General features: G+C 44.1%; 1 protein-coding gene across 7 annotated transcripts in view; it reads right to left on the bottom strand.

The window, feature by feature from the left end:
* The window catches only part of AMPH (amphiphysin), a 251,131-nt gene that overhangs the window by 140,251 nt on the left and 95,284 nt on the right, over nt 1–15,596 (bottom strand). For all 7 annotated transcript variants that reach the window (XM_023250207.2, XM_023250209.2, XM_023250208.2 and 4 more), the window contains exon 2: nt 2,464–2,544. In XM_023250207.2, the coding sequence (XP_023105975.2) occupies nt 2,464–2,544 (81 nt within the window). The remainder of the gene's footprint in view (nt 1–2,463; nt 2,545–15,596) is intronic.

Below are 15,596 nucleotides of genomic sequence, written 5' to 3'. Positions count from 1 at the left end.
TTTTTTTAAAAGAAAGTACCCATTTACGAAAATGTATATCTTGTGATGGGAGTGGAAGACACAGCAGCATTGCACGGTCACCTCACGCTGCTGATGCTAGTGCCACGTAACCGATGGAGCTGATGATGTGACCAACTGTACTTTCCTTTAGTGCTTTAGACAAAAAATAATTCTCACCTGGCCCGCTCAACAAAGTCCAAAAAAGAGCCAATAAGAATTCACTGTAATTGGAAAATGCAAACTGCTTCCTAGTCATGAATGCATTCCTGAACTTGATGCTTCCCAAGGTTAGCCTTCTGGGATGCTAACTGCATCAAGACACCATAAGAGTGATCCAGGAAAAAATCCAAAAGCAGAGACCTAATCAGCTCCACGGGGACCCCCCGAAAGGAAGACGAAGTTTCAAAGGGTAGAGTGTAAATCCTCAGACAGGTACATCTATAAACCTGAATCACTTCTTTCTAACTCCAATCCCTTAAAGCAACAGGGCAGTGACTGATCATCTTTTCTGTGGGAAGTCACTGCAATCCAGATGGTGCTGTGTCTGAGTGTGATCCAAGTGCAAGGGAGAAACGTACAAGAACTCACAGCATAAGAACATAAGGCGATGTGGAGAATCTGTTCTCCTGGAGGAGACTGGAGGCCAACATAGTCTATGGGCCTAGATCCAACGTTGCTATTAGAATTGTCTCTTCTACCTTCATGAATGCAAAGCTCTCTGTGGATATGCTCTATTTGTCTCCCATGGCTTTCTTCTCCAACTCCCTTCTCTCCATCGTCACTTTCAGACAGAACAACATGGCTATCACAGTAAACGGAGTATCTATCTCTCTGCACATGTCAATGCTTAGTCTTGGGATGAAATTGGAGGCCTTCAGGAATGCATTCTGATGAAGACTGGTCTACCTGGCTCCATACCTGCTGGATTTTTACCACCTGTGTTGGTGAGGGACAAAAATAGCATGGATGCAGTGAGACAAACAATGGGTACTCGGGTACACACATGGAAGAAAGAAATCTCCGCAATTTGAGATCTGCAAACAGGAACAAAGGGGACAAAATGAAACCTGTGATGATCGGGGCGCCTGGGTGGCTCAGTCGATTAACTGTCCGACTTCAGCTCAGGTCATGATCTCAGGGTTCATGAGTTCAAGCCCTGCATTGGGCTCTCTGCTGTCAGCAAGGAGCACATTTCTCATCCTCTGTTCCCCTCTCTTTCTGCCCCTCCCCCATTTGTGCTCTCACTGTCTCTCTCTCTGAAAAATAAACATCAAAAAATAAAAAAGAGACCTGTGATGATCTGACATTACTGACTGTCGTCATCCCCAAGGCCACAACATCCTGGGGACACTGGTAGCTCCAGTGACACCAGGAAAATAAAGCTGTGTCCTCACATCATCCCCATGTCCAAACCCCATTTTCCAGAATCTGGTGGTGCAGACTTCCTCCCATCCCATGGCTAGTATGATCTCCAGATGGGAGGCTTCTAACTGCAGATGGCCCCACGTGTACCTTCCCCTACCTTGACCCTCATGCATGCTCTCTAAAGAGTGATATTCTGTCCAGATATCCAATGGGATATTCTGTCCATTCTTATCCAAGCCTTAGAGATATACACAGATAATTTTCTGAAAGAGTTCGTTTCTTTATGCATGTGTCTTTATGCAGCCCATTAAAAGAACAAACACCACAGGGGAGCCTGGGTGGCTCAGTTGGTTAAGCATCCAACTCTTGGTTTCAGCTCAGGTGGTGATCTCACCGTTCGTGAGTTCGAGCCCTATATCAGGTTCTGCACTGAAAGCATGGAGCCTGCTTGGGATTCTCTCTCTCTCCTCTCTGCCCCTCCCCTGCTCTCTCTCTGTCTCTCAAAATAAATAAATAAACTTAAAAAAAAGAAGGAATAGCAGAAATCTAATCATGTCTCTCAACCTTTTTCCTCATTATCATCTCCCTTACGGAGCTATTTTAGACCTATTTTTCCTCATCACACACCCCCATGAAATTTCAATACCACAGATACACTATGGATCTATTTACGTGATATATGCCGTTTTTTTCACCCACAAAGAATCATTTTCCACCCTCTTGGGGGAGATATAATCCCTCTTGAGAATGCATGATCTTGAAGCATGCAACAATTGAAATAACTGTGCGGGAGATATCTGAACTACTGTTTCTCTAATACTATACCAATACTCTAAATCACCACAAACAGCGTCTTTCCTTTAGATCGATAATCTGTATCAAAGAGCTCCAGACCAGCAACGTCTTCATCTCCTGAGATTACGACTGAAGCACAAAGCTTCTTCCTGTAGTGCCTCCTGCCTCTTCGTTCGCCCATCACAAGAGAGCCTACAGAATCAGCAGTGCCACCCCCCAGGATGGCACGCCAACCCCAAAGAAAGAAGTTCACAGACACAGTCAACCCATTTCTCCCTCCGAAAACTAGAAAACTGTACTCACCTCTTGCCGCTTGAAGTTCTGGACATATTCTTCAAACTGCTCATCTTTTGTCTCATCAGCTTTCCCAAGCTTCTGAAGGACCTAGTTTGCAAAGGAAACAAAAACGGTTTGATTTAACAGTGTCTTCGAATAATAGGCAGGGCAAGGCTCTTGTTTTGCTCTCTTGAGATGTCACTCAACATAGCTAGTGTTTCTGTTCTGGAAGCATCTTGGCTCGCTGGGTTCCGGGTGATCAGACTGGGATTTTAACCACAGTTCTGCTGCTCACAGGCTGAGCAAATGCTACATTGCATGTATCGATTTATACATGTTTCCTCCAGTAAGCTGTACATTACTGAAAGGCTGTGCCTTGTCTTGTCCAATCTGGCACGATGCTTGATACGTAACAGGTACGCAGATGTTTATGAAACAGTGAACCAAAGTTATTCTACTAGACACTTAGCCTATTTTTGAGGGATGGTATTAGAATTACTGGAGCCAGGCACAAGGCAAATTCTCCCCCACCGCCTTCGAACATGCCCTTCAACTCATAAAATGCTCAGTGATGCCCTGGAATACGCAAAGCCCCCTGCTAAGCACTAGGATCCAGAAATGTAAAGATGAATGAAACCAGGCCCCAGTACTTAATCTTGAGAAACGCAGAGTCCAGTGATGTAAATAAGGCAGGTTCACAAGTAACAAATCAGAGACCATGGGTCACAGGCAACATGAAGGGTTAACAGTATTGTGAGCAATATCCCTTAGGAGGAGCCGAGGTTACCAGGGAATGCTCTGCCGAGCTGACTCAAACTGTGCTGGAAATGCCAGCAGACAGGAATGTGGCAGACTGCATTCCCACCAAGGAAGGAGCCTCTGCAGAGATCACTGGAAAAATCATTACATATTGTGGGACTGGGCAGGAGTGGTTCCGTCTTCCTGGAGCCCAGGATTGGGTAACAGGAGAAGGTGCTCTCACAGACACAGCAGAGAGTTACCTGGGCATAGAGCAGAAGGAACCTGAGAACCACACCTGGGTTCCCTATTCAGTAGTCCCACGTGTAGTATCTAAAACACCAAGTCATTCGAGAATAAAAAAAAAAAAAAAAAGAAAAAGAAAAAAACCCCAAAAAACAAAAACATAAGAAACCCCCATGAACACTGCCTTAATGAGTTGAAAATTATTTACATGACAATATTATCTTTAACTTTTGAAAAACTGTAAGAACGGGATCAACTTAGAAGTGTTGTGTAAATGCAAGATAGTGTCACTATTATTTTTATGACGACTGCTGTTAGAGCAAAGCAAAATCGCACAGGTCCCACGTGCAGAAGAAGGAACTTCAACGACATAGGGATTCTGGGCCTTGTTACAAGACCTCTTCCCATCCACCCCCAGATCTGCATCTAAAGCAAAATAACTTAAGAAAGAAGAAGTTGCAGGGTGCCTGGGGGGCTCAGTGAAGGGTCTGGCTCTTGGTTTTGACTCAGGTCATGATTTCACGGTTTGTGAGCCTGAGTGCCACACTGGGCTCCGCGTGGAGCATGGTGCCTCCTTGAGATTCTGTCTCTCTCTCCCTCTGCCCCATGTGGACACACGCACTCTCTCCCTCTAAATAAATAAACTTAAAAAAAATTATTTTAATGAATAAATAATTTTTAAAAAAAGAAATGATTTTTTAAAAAAAGTGCTTGCTTGCTTCTTTATTCCATCTACCTTTTTCATTTTAGGAGCGCCTGGGTGGTTCAGTCGCTTAAGCGTCTGACGCTTGATTTCAGCTCAGGTCTGTGAGATCGAGCCCCACGTCAGGCTCCATGCTAACAGCACAGAGCCTGCTTGGGATTCTCTCTCTCCCTCTCTCTGCTCCTTCCCAACTCATGCTCACTCTCTCACTCGCTCTCTCTCGCTCTCAAAAATAAATAAACTTAAAAAAATTTATTTTTCATTTTAAAGTCAAGTCTCCCAAATGACCTGTGTCCACACACATAAACATTAAAACTAACAGGGGAAAGGTACCTAGCATTTACTATGTGATCTTTCCCCCTAATTCTTAAAATTTACTATTTCATAAATGTTTGGCTCCCCTAGAGCAGTTGAGCCTTTGAAAAGAAGCAACGCCTCATGTAACGTCAGCAGTTCACAAAAACCACGAAAAGCTGTCAGTCTTCTGAGCAGGCAACCTCGGCCCCCGCCCCCCACTATCCGTGCAGTGCAAAGGCACTGTGGTCTCAGCAGCGGGAGAAAAGAGACTGATGTTTATCGAGTCTCTGCTACATGCCTGAAACCACAGAAAGTGATTTACATGTCATGTCTTTCGTTCTCACAACACCCCTAGCTACATCTTATTTTACACACATGACAGCTGAGGAAACAGGAACACATAGTTAAGTGGCCTACTGGAGACTGTCCAGAAAATCCCCTTTTTGAGGTCTGACACCCCTATCCCCACTCACAGAGAGCCTCTTCCTTCTTATGGGAAGCAAACGGGACTTACATATCCTAACTCTTATTCTCATGTTCTCACCTGAGATTCCTGAAGGCCACTGTACCCTAAGAAAGACACAGCTTCGAGGGTGCGTATCTACAATTGTGAAAGGGATTTTTCACAGACCCTCTCCTGAAAGTCTGTTATTTAAATTTTATTTTCTTTTTTAAAAAATGTTTGTTTCTTTTTTTTATTTTGAGAGAAACAGAGACACAGCATGAGCGGGGGAGGGACAGAGAGAGAGAGGAAGACACAGAATCCGAAGTAGGCTCCAGGCTCCGAGCTGTCAGCACTGAGCCCAGTGCAGGGCTCGAACTCACAAACCGTGAGATCATGACCTGAGCCAAGGTTGGACGCTTAACCAACTGAGTCACCCAGGTGCCCCGTGTTATTTAAATTTTAAATCATAGTGCCTTGCAATCTGTATTTCTAGAAATTGTAGAGTATAATTAAAATAGAAAAAATAACCACAAAAACTGTTCCTAGGTGCCAAGAGAGATGGAATTATGAGTGGACGATACTATAATCCCACACTCTCTCTTCTACTGAAAGTAATAAGGGACCCAGACCTCTCTGGGTCACAGCACACCCACATCTGGATGGCAGCAGCCACAGAGTGGAGACAGAAAAGGCATGGGGACAGGGGCAAGAAAGGATCTGGCCTTTGCTGAGAACCTTCTCCAAGCCATTCACCACGTTAGGGAATTCTGTCTCTTATTTCAGCTGATTCTCACAGGAGCCAGCTCCTCCTATTTTAAATTAAAAAAAAATGTTTTTAATGTTTATTTCTTAGTCTGCAGACACAGAGAGTGAGAGGGGGAGGGCCAGAGAGAGAGGGAGACACAGAATCTGAAGCAGGCTCCAGGCTCTGAGCTCTCAGAACAGAGCCCGATGCGGGACTCGAACCCACAAACCAGGAGATGATGACCTGAGCCAAAGTTGGACACTTAACAGACAGAGCCACCCAGGCACCCCTCATCCTATTTTAATTTCATCAACAGCATAAACTTAGGGTCACAAATACATGGGGAGGAGATCTCACATATTGGGCATCTCACATGAGGAGAATCAGGATTCACAAAAAGACCTTCTCTAACAAGAAGAAACTCAACAAGGATAAAACTTTCGGTCAGAAATACAATTATACAAGGACTGAATGTATGTTTTCGACTTTCAACCGACAAGCAACAGAACAGATGCTAGAAACATATGATGGGTGCCGTTCAGGAGAAAGAAGGGATGACCTCAGCAGACAGTCTGTATGTGTCGACAAAGGCCTCTCAGGCTGCACCAGTAGGCATGACAGCAACTGACAGAGCAGGCCCAAAAGTTCCTCTCGGCTGGACAAGCTGGGCAACACATAAATTCACAGTCATCCTGGAGCCAGCTAGAGTCCCCAGAAAGGTAGAGAGAATTGACACCCTGAGGTAAGAGGAATATGCGATATAATTTGGGGTATTAACAGGGAGAAAAGGAGACCAGAAGGAAGAGAGTGTAATTGTCTTCAGATATCTGAAGGATCATCACAATAAAGACCAGACTTGTTCCATCCGAAACCGAGATCGAGAACTAGCATTGGTAGGTAAAAGCTATGTATATATAAAAAAAAATTTTTTGTACTAACACATTTTTCATGGTTTTCTGGAAATGAAATAGTTTTTTGGTAGACGTAATGAGCTCACTGTCCTAACAGCAATCTGAGCTTAACCAATAGAGGTGCCAGAGAAGAGATTTACTCATCAAACAGGGGGACAAAATAATATATATTAAGTTTATTTATTTTGAGAGAGAGAAATCTCTGGGAGGGGCAGAGAGAGGGGAAGGGAGAGAATCCCAAGGAGGCTCCACACCATCAGTGTGGAGCCCAACGCAGGGCTCGAACCCATGAACCATGAGATTGGAACGTGAGCCAAAACCAAGAGTGGAAGCTTAACCGACCGAGCCACCCAGGCACCCCTGACATAAGTATCTTCTCATTCAAATTCAGATTCTAATTTCAGATATCACCTAATTCTCGAATCTATAATGAACTGTATCAAGTTTGACATTTTCCCTACGAAAGAACACAAATCACAGTCAAGAGTAGGCAGAGAAGGAAGTCCATACACTCCTATCTCCAACTGAAGAGAAGACAGACTTACTGAAGACTGTGTGCTCAACCATGCAGGGGGCTGCAGAAAGGCGAGCCAGTTCTAGGGACCATGAGTGTGGTATGCTGAGGCACGACGTGAGGGGAACCAGGGTAGACGAAGCTAGCGTGGGAGGTGGATGACAGATGACAGAGAGGTTTATTAGTCTGCAAGACTCAAGACTTTCATTTTCTCCTGCAGACCGTGGTGAGCCAATGATGCTTTTCCTTGGAGGGAGCCACCTGCATGGATTTGTGCAGCCTGGAGACAATGGTAAGGACAGATTAGAAGAGAGCAAGACTCTTTGTAAAGGTGGGACCAGTTCAGAGACTACACAGTCCAGGCAATGCCACTGAGCCTGAGTGAGAAAACACACTGGGCAGACACTTAAAAAGCACAATCCGGGGCACCTGGGTGGCTCAGTCGGTTAAGCGTCCGACTTTGGGTCAGGTCATGATCTTGCAGTTCACGGGTTTGAGCTCCGCATCGGGCTCTGTGCTGACAGCTCAGAGCCTGGAGCCTGCTTCGGATTCTGTGGTGTGTCCCTCTCTCTCTCTCTCTCTCTCTCTCTCTCTCTCTGCCCCTCCCCACTCGTGCTCTCTGTCTCTCAAAAATAAATAAATATATATTTTTTAAAAAGCGCAATCCACACTACACTTGTTGGCCTACAAGATGGACAGGGTGGGGACAGAGAAGACGCACAGATGACCTCAGGTTTCTGCCGCTGAGAACCAGGGACCTAGGCTGCGGTGAAGGCTCCAGGGAGGGGGATGGTTTCGATGCGGGATTAGGAAAGGTCAGAACCAGAAACACGCAACAAGACCTGTGGACGGAAGCGATGGCTCAGCTGGAAAACACACGTGAAGAGTCTTGTGATTTTTCTCCCAGTAACTGAAAATATCCATTAACCTGACCAGTTTGGCACCATTGACGTTCACGTTACAGGGCGATTACTATACATTCACGGATCTGATACTCAGGTTCTGACGACACGAGCCACCTTCCAGGCACAGGCAAATGGCAGACAATGTTGTGCCTCATGCGTTTTGCTTCAGGACTTCGGTCTTTCACCTCACAGCTTATTTCATCTGCACTGACACCTTACTGTTTTGAAACAACAGGATTTTGTTATTTTGTCGCTGCTGTTTTCGAATGCAAAATTACACCTTAAGTTGAATAAGCATTTTCAAACTGCCTTTCCTTTCGATGAGATTCTGAAGCATCCCTCTATGGCTGGCTGTGTCACCCCTCTCCTCTCAGGCCTGAGTTCAGAAGTTCTGATGTGATCATAAAAAGACACCATGACATGGACAAATTAAAAATTAAACAGGAAGGAAAAGCGGGAATATGGTAGCTTGGAGTATTTCCACAAATAAACCCGATTTCAGTGTCTCCTAAAGCAGTTAGTAATGGTTTGCCTGGGCTGCTCCAAAGACATGGATCTCACATTGTTTTATTTTATTTTATTTTTTTTAGGTTTATTTATTTTGAAAGAGAGAGCAGGGGAGGGGCAGAGAGAGAGGGAAAGAGAGAGAATCCCAAGCAGGCTCTGCACTGTTAGCGCAGAGCCCAATGTGGGGCTCGAACTCACAAACCATGAGATCATGACCTGAGCTGAACAAAGTTGGACGCTTAACCAACTGAGCCTCCCAGGCGCCCCTTAAATTCTTTTTAAGAGCAATTCTCTAGAGCAATTGCTCCTGAAGTGCCCAAGTAATGTCTCTAGAAATTCAGAACTCTCTGATTTAGGCAGTCAAGGAGAGAACCGCCTAATTTAGCCTTCTCTGAACAAGGAGGCACCCCTCTCTCCACACTCTCTGTATTTATAAAAAAGAAGAGCACATAAAATCACGTATACACTATCCACTGAATCCAGGAGGCAACTACATGGGATGACCATGGTCTCTTCTCATCTGGATAAGACATGGAGAGTTGGGTCTTTCGCCCCTGCCCATGTACAGAGGATTCATTCACTCATCTGTCCAGATACGCACATGTCCATGTGCACATTCAGAAAGCACTTACCAAGTGCTCACTCTGGCCCTATGCCAAGTTCCATAAGGACTTCCAAGGACTGGAAGGAGGCCATCAGGTACATGACAATGCAGGGTATTTGCTTGTGCTGGTATCCTATGAGCAGACACTGCACTGTTGGCCAAACTTCAGGGTACTAGATCTTTGACTTCTTGCTAGGTATGTTCAAAGACTTAAAGCAGTAGCTTTAATGTGCTCTAACTTGAGAGGAACAAGATGAATCATCCTTTGGAGTGTTCCTATCAAGGTCCTGTACTTTGCTCTCTATCTGGTCTTTTATAGATTTATGTCTGCGTCATTACAACATCCACTCCTTGCTCTGGCAGATTTTAATACATTAGCCATTATGGCATCAAAGTCTCTCAGAGGCTGGCATGAGCCTTCCTCTCATTCTGGGAAACACTTTTGAGGAGATAAGCAAAAATAGGTGAGAGAGGGAATGTTCACAGCCTTCTGTCCATTTGAGTGACCTTCAGACTTAAAAAAATTGAGAATGACCCATAGTAGAGATAAAGTATAAATCTCAGACACAAGCAGGTTTATCCTAGGTGTGACAGAGCCAAGTGAGAATTAGAACACAATGGAGGAAAGAAAGTTCAGGGGCCTGGAAGGGAAACAGAGGTAAGTGAGAAGGGACCTCAGAATGCAGGTGCAGGGAGGACCAGCCAAAGCTGTTTTCACTCATGCATCAACGAACCTGGTCAGGTACCAGGCTCCCGAAGTCTGCTTTCTTCCATCCTTCCCCATCTCTAAAGTCGAGGACACCTTAGTGCTCCAACTTAAAAACAATAATTATTGGTGGGGGAAAAAAAAACAGCTTAAGGAATACTGATCAAGGGAAGACGAATGGACATTCGCCCTGGCATTCGACATCCTGCTCTCTTCTAGGTGCCTGGGTTGGCCAACCTTGTCTCAGAGCTACCTTTCCAGGAAACCTGATACCTCCAGTACCCGACCCAGAATACAACATTTATACCAAAATTCAATGACAAAGAAGTTTATTAAAGCCTTCAAATCATCCTGACACTCTGAGAGAGACTGGGTCTTCCTTCCTCGGCCCCCTTCAGGGACATACCAATATTGCACAGAATAATACAATGACCCTCTAACCTCGTTCTACTATTTAAATGAATCCTCATGCCCCTCAGCTAGGGGGAGGTATTCCTCCACTTACCACTGGCCAGATGTTCGAGAGAATACTTGTCTGCTAAAATGTTGGCAATCCACCTGTAGAAGAGCCCCTGCAAATGCGCGTAGTTACGGAAGCTCTGCACCCAGGCAATTCACCAGGACGCAGTTCTGTTCCTGGTTCCTTTCTATGCACTCTTCAGACAGTCTTTGTGACCTCAGCTACCCACCGTACCAGCAGAAGATGAGTCAGCAATGCAAAAACACTGACCCGCAGTAAAATCATGAAAGATGTTGACTTAGGTAGAACAAAAAGTTCACAAAACCCTACCAGGGATTTCAATTGGGACTGTAAATTCCTAAATCAAGAGGGGGCTGTTGGGGCCGATGGGCAGGATACAGAGAAAAAGGAGTACAAAGAGGAAAGGACATGTTCTTGCTCTCCCTCCTCTTGTGAAAATGTCCCACACGAATAATTCCATAATCCCTGATTTATTTGCTATCATCTATGTAAATGTAAAATACATCAACCCTCGTTCTATACGCATTCGATCTAAAAATGAGTTTAATTTTACCAACAACCTTGTGAGTCAGGTTACAACGATTATCTCCATTTTGCCAATGAGAACACTGAAAATTGGAGTAACTGACCGCAGTGATAGAGTTCGTATGTAATGGACCCAGGACTCAAAGCAGACAGCGTGATGCCAGAGTCAGCGTCTCACCTAGTGGCGAGAAAATCCATACTTTTTTTTTTCAGTTTGTTTGTTTGTTTACTTAGAGCACACACGTGCACGTGAGCAGGCAAGGGGCAGAGAAAGAGGGAGAGAGAGAATCCCAAGCAGGCTCTGCACGGTCAGCACAGAGTCCGACATGGGGCTTGAACTCACACACTGTGAGATCGTGACCTCGAATGAAATCAAGAGTCAGACATTTAACAGAGTGACCTACCCAGGCACCCCAAGAAGATCCATACTTCTATTAAATGAAAGCCATCTGACACCATCTCCATCCAAAATAGGTTATTATATTTATCCACAAACGCTGAGTGATGGTCACAGTTTCTACACAACGTGTTCTCCCCATTCTACCCTCACTTAGACAGAAACCATCCAATTTGCCTCTGACTCGCAAAAGGCCTGGGGGAACATTACCTCCTTATAAAATCAGGACACAAAGAGTGAGTCACCAGAGCAGGAAGTGGGACAGAAACACTGACAACACAACCTTACCAGATTCCACAGATGTCAAGACAAGATCATTCCATTAGGACAAGTGACAAGCTCCCAGGGAAAGAAGGATCCAGGTCCTCTCTTACACCTGCTCTGACCCTACAGCACTGCAGGGCCACCACTCGCCTTCATGAGCTCCTTGGAGCCTGTAATCTTGGCTTCACAAAACATATTTTCACCAAATGCTGCCAACTTCCCTCTCATTCTGGCTACACGGTCTACATACCCAAGTGTATTGCTAACTAATTAGAGATCATAGGAAAGATTTTTGGAAGCTTTGTTCTACCTTATCAACAATCTTTCTCCAGGATTTCAGGAGGTGAATTGAAAGGTTGAGATGGGCAGATTAGGGTATAGCTGGAAAAAGAAAAACAGAAAACACTCACTAAGGCAGTGTGTTGAGGCTCTGGACTATAATCGTTGGAAATGGATGGGACTGAGAGCCTTGTCTCTGTGGGACTTTGGGATAATTGCTTCTCTGCTTTGTACCCCATGGGGATGAGGACCAAAGTCAGAATAAGAATGTCTGCTTCCTTTCTACTCTGCAGGGATGTTCTAAGTTTATGTATTGTAAGTCTGTATAAAGCTGGGATTTGGTTTTCAGCTACCCTTTTGATTTACCATGTTCTTATAAAACAGTGTTTCCCAAAGAGTGTTCCATGGGACATAATCTCAGAAATCTTCACACAAAAAAATTAAAAAGTAAAAAAATAAAAATCCAGGGACAAGTCTACTTGAAAGATAACCAAATACTATATATCTCTCGGTAGAGTATCAAAGAATATTGTTAAAGGTTAAAAAAGAGGAAATCACAATGCACCCTAAAAAATACAAATGAACATGGGCAAAGATTATTTTTTAACTCAGTATTTAATGAGAGAATAGGTAAGATGTTCCAGTTCCAGGAAGAATTCACAGAACCCACATATATAGGCAATAAAGAATGCTGAATGAATGGAAAATACATTGGACCTTAGTCAACTGCACCCTTCCAATGTAATTCCTAAAACTTACACAATTTCCTTTTTTAAAAAATGTTCATTTATTCTGAGTGACAGAGAGAGAGAAAGAGAATATGCACAAGCAGGGTAAGGACAGAGAGAAAGAGACAGGGAGAAAGAGAGACAGAGACAGAGAGAAAGAGAGAGAGAGAGAGAGAGAGAGAGAGAGAGAGAGAGACTCTCAAGCAGGCTCCATGCTCAGCACAGAGCCCAACATGGGGCTCGATCCCACAACCATGAGATCACGAACTGAGCCAACATCAAGAGTCAGATGGTTAACTGACTGAGCTACCCAGGCACACCCATGATCTTCCGTTATAAGCATATTAAAGGTTTTAAGAAGTCCTGCAATAAAACAATACTGTGTAACATTATTCAACCCTGTGTTTCCCATGTGGATTTGCTAACTTCTTATAAGGTTACTATTTACTGGAGCACAATTTAGGGAACAGTTTCTGGTCTCTGCATCATATGGATTTGTCTGATCTTCACTACAAAAACAGGTAAGGAATTACATGTGAATGAAAAATCTCTTGGTCATTTGTAAGAAGGTTCTCCGTCTTCCTACCTGCCTGCTCCAGAGAGAAAATAATCAAATTTAATAGAGGAAGGAATTCGGGAATTCTTGATTGATTTGCTCAGGTGTAAGCTCCATTAGCATGTGAATTCTCTGGTTTGGGAGAAGTCCTAAGGGAAAAGAGGGCTAAAATGTTCCCTGTGGGTAGGAACAAAGTGACAGGAGGCAGCATATCAAGGTGACAAAGAGGGTGCTGGGTTTGAAGGATAGAGGGATAGAAGCTGGCATCCCACCCTGCCCTTTGGAATCTGCCCTGGGCAAGGCTCTTCATCTTTCTATAGTAGTATGTTCATCTGTAAACTAAGGAGAATACTCGTACCTAACTCGGTGTATGGTGTGAAAATTAAATGGTAATACATGTAAAAAAAAACCTTTTTTTTAGAGAGAGAGAGAGAAAGCGTGTGCAAGTGAGAGAGAGGGGAGGGAGAGAGAGAGCTAGGGAGAGAGAATCACAAGCAGGCTCCACACTCGGCATGGAGCCTGATGCAGGGCTGGATCCCACAACCCTGAGATCATGGCCAGAATCAAGAGTCAGGGTGCTCAACCGACTGAGCCACCCAGGTGCCCCACATACACGTAAAACTTTTATTTCAATGTCCAGCAATAAGCGCTTAAGAAGGTTAGCTATTACAATTATTGACCTCCTAACACACAACACTGAACAATCTTGAAGTACCTGATGGTAGGGGCTTGCGGATGACTTCTGAGGCACACATCTATCTTGAGATCCTACGACACTATCGCTACTCCCTGGAGGCAACTTTCCCTTTCTTTGATGAAGATACACATACAGGAACAATCACAACTACACAGAGTCTCTCCAATTGAGACCTGAAGAGTGAGTAACATGTACAAAGGCTGTTGGTCTCCCTTGAGAATACAGATGATCATGGCCTCCCTCTAGGCAAGGGGGCTCTTTATCCGGTCCACAGATAGATTCCAAGGTGTCCATGATGACCTGAAATTACATGCCTAATACAATATGAATGTGTCTTTTATTCAGAGGGTTCATGGCTTCCATCAGATGAAGAACCACTGCTCTGAATTATAAGAAACAGCACGGGCACAGCAGAAAAACAATAAGGACAAAAGTCAAATGAAACAGGACCCCACTTGATCACCAATGAGACCTGGATGACCTCTGCAAACCTTTTAACTTCATTAAGCCATAGTTTCCCCATCTTTAGAACAGGGAGCATGCCAATTCTGGAGAGATTAAATGAGAACACAAGCAAAAGAGCCTAATTGATGCCTGGCTCCAAAAGGTGCTTTTTAGTAAGGGTTAATCCTTTTTCTTCTTTGATTTAACATCTTCACCCTAAACCACAGTGTAAAACAGCAGACAGGGAACATGGATTTCATGCAATCTAACTTGCTCATCTAACAGATGAGAATCTGAGGAAAGTGTATTGCCAATGTCACATCTTTGGCTTTCTAGGATACAGAGGGATCTTTTATGGTTAATGACACACTGTGAAGACTATGGAACCATCTTTATTGACAGCATGGTTTGCTAGCCGTTATTTTTCTGAAGCTCAGTAAACACTTCTTGGGCAATTCTCTAACTCCAAGAAACACATATGTGTCAGCAACATTGCCAAGGCAACCAAGAGTAGCCTAGAGTAGCTGTCTAGGTTCCTAGAAACTGTCTTCATTAGCAACTCCTCCATATTACTGAAGCATCTGAGGAGAGTTTTAGAGCAGCAGGAAATAGAATTCTTCCGTGTGACTCTCGTTCATATCAGAAGACCAAATGCCACCATCCGATGTGCTACTGCAAATCCTGAATCAGGAAAATCTTTGCCTGGGGAATGAGGGTGGAATTTGGGCTACTATCAAGAGTAGCTCACTTTTCTCCATTTTGGTTTTATATTTTTAAGACCAAAAATTATTTAAAAGTGCAGCATGTTCGGGGCACCTGGGTGGCTCAGTTGTTAAGCGTCCAACTTCAGCTCAGGTCACAATCTCACAGTTCGTGAGTTTGAGCCCCATGTCAGGCTCTGTGCTTGACAGCTCAGAACTGGGAGCCTATTTCAGATTCTATATCTCCCTCTCTCTGCCTTTCACCCACTTGTGCTCTGTGTGTCTCTCTCTTAAAAATACATAAACATTAAAAAAATTTTTTAATAAAATAAAAAAAGTGTAGCACGTTCTGTTGGAAAGAATAGTATGACCACAATCCTCACCATGAGGTCCCCATTGCAGTCCTGCCTGGGATCACTGAGTGATAGATATGAGGAAGGCCAATCGGCATGTTAAGCAAACTTGCCTCCTTTTTTATTAAATGGTGCCCTTTGGTAACTTGCCTCTCCCTGGCTTGCAAACACATTGCGAATAAAGAAAGAGAAAGGCTACAGGGTATTTAGGAAACATCTCAAAGCATGGTATGCATAATCTCAGACAGCAGTACCACCAAAATACCACAGGTTTTTAAATGGTCCCCAAGCTGTGCAGTATACCCCAAATGCCAGGCTCACCATCACCAAGGATTTTAGATGCATCCAACAGGATGTGTGGCCAAAAGGCAATTTCACAGTGGTTTCTAACTTTAATGTTTATTGATCCAAAAG

This window comes from Felis catus, chromosome A2 (assembly GCF_018350175.1).
Source record: "Felis catus isolate Fca126 chromosome A2, F.catus_Fca126_mat1.0, whole genome shotgun sequence".
Lineage (NCBI taxonomy): Eukaryota > Metazoa > Chordata > Mammalia > Carnivora > Felidae > Felis > Felis catus.
Note: the sequence above shows the minus strand (reverse complement) of the source record. Positions and strands in the feature narration are given on the sequence as shown.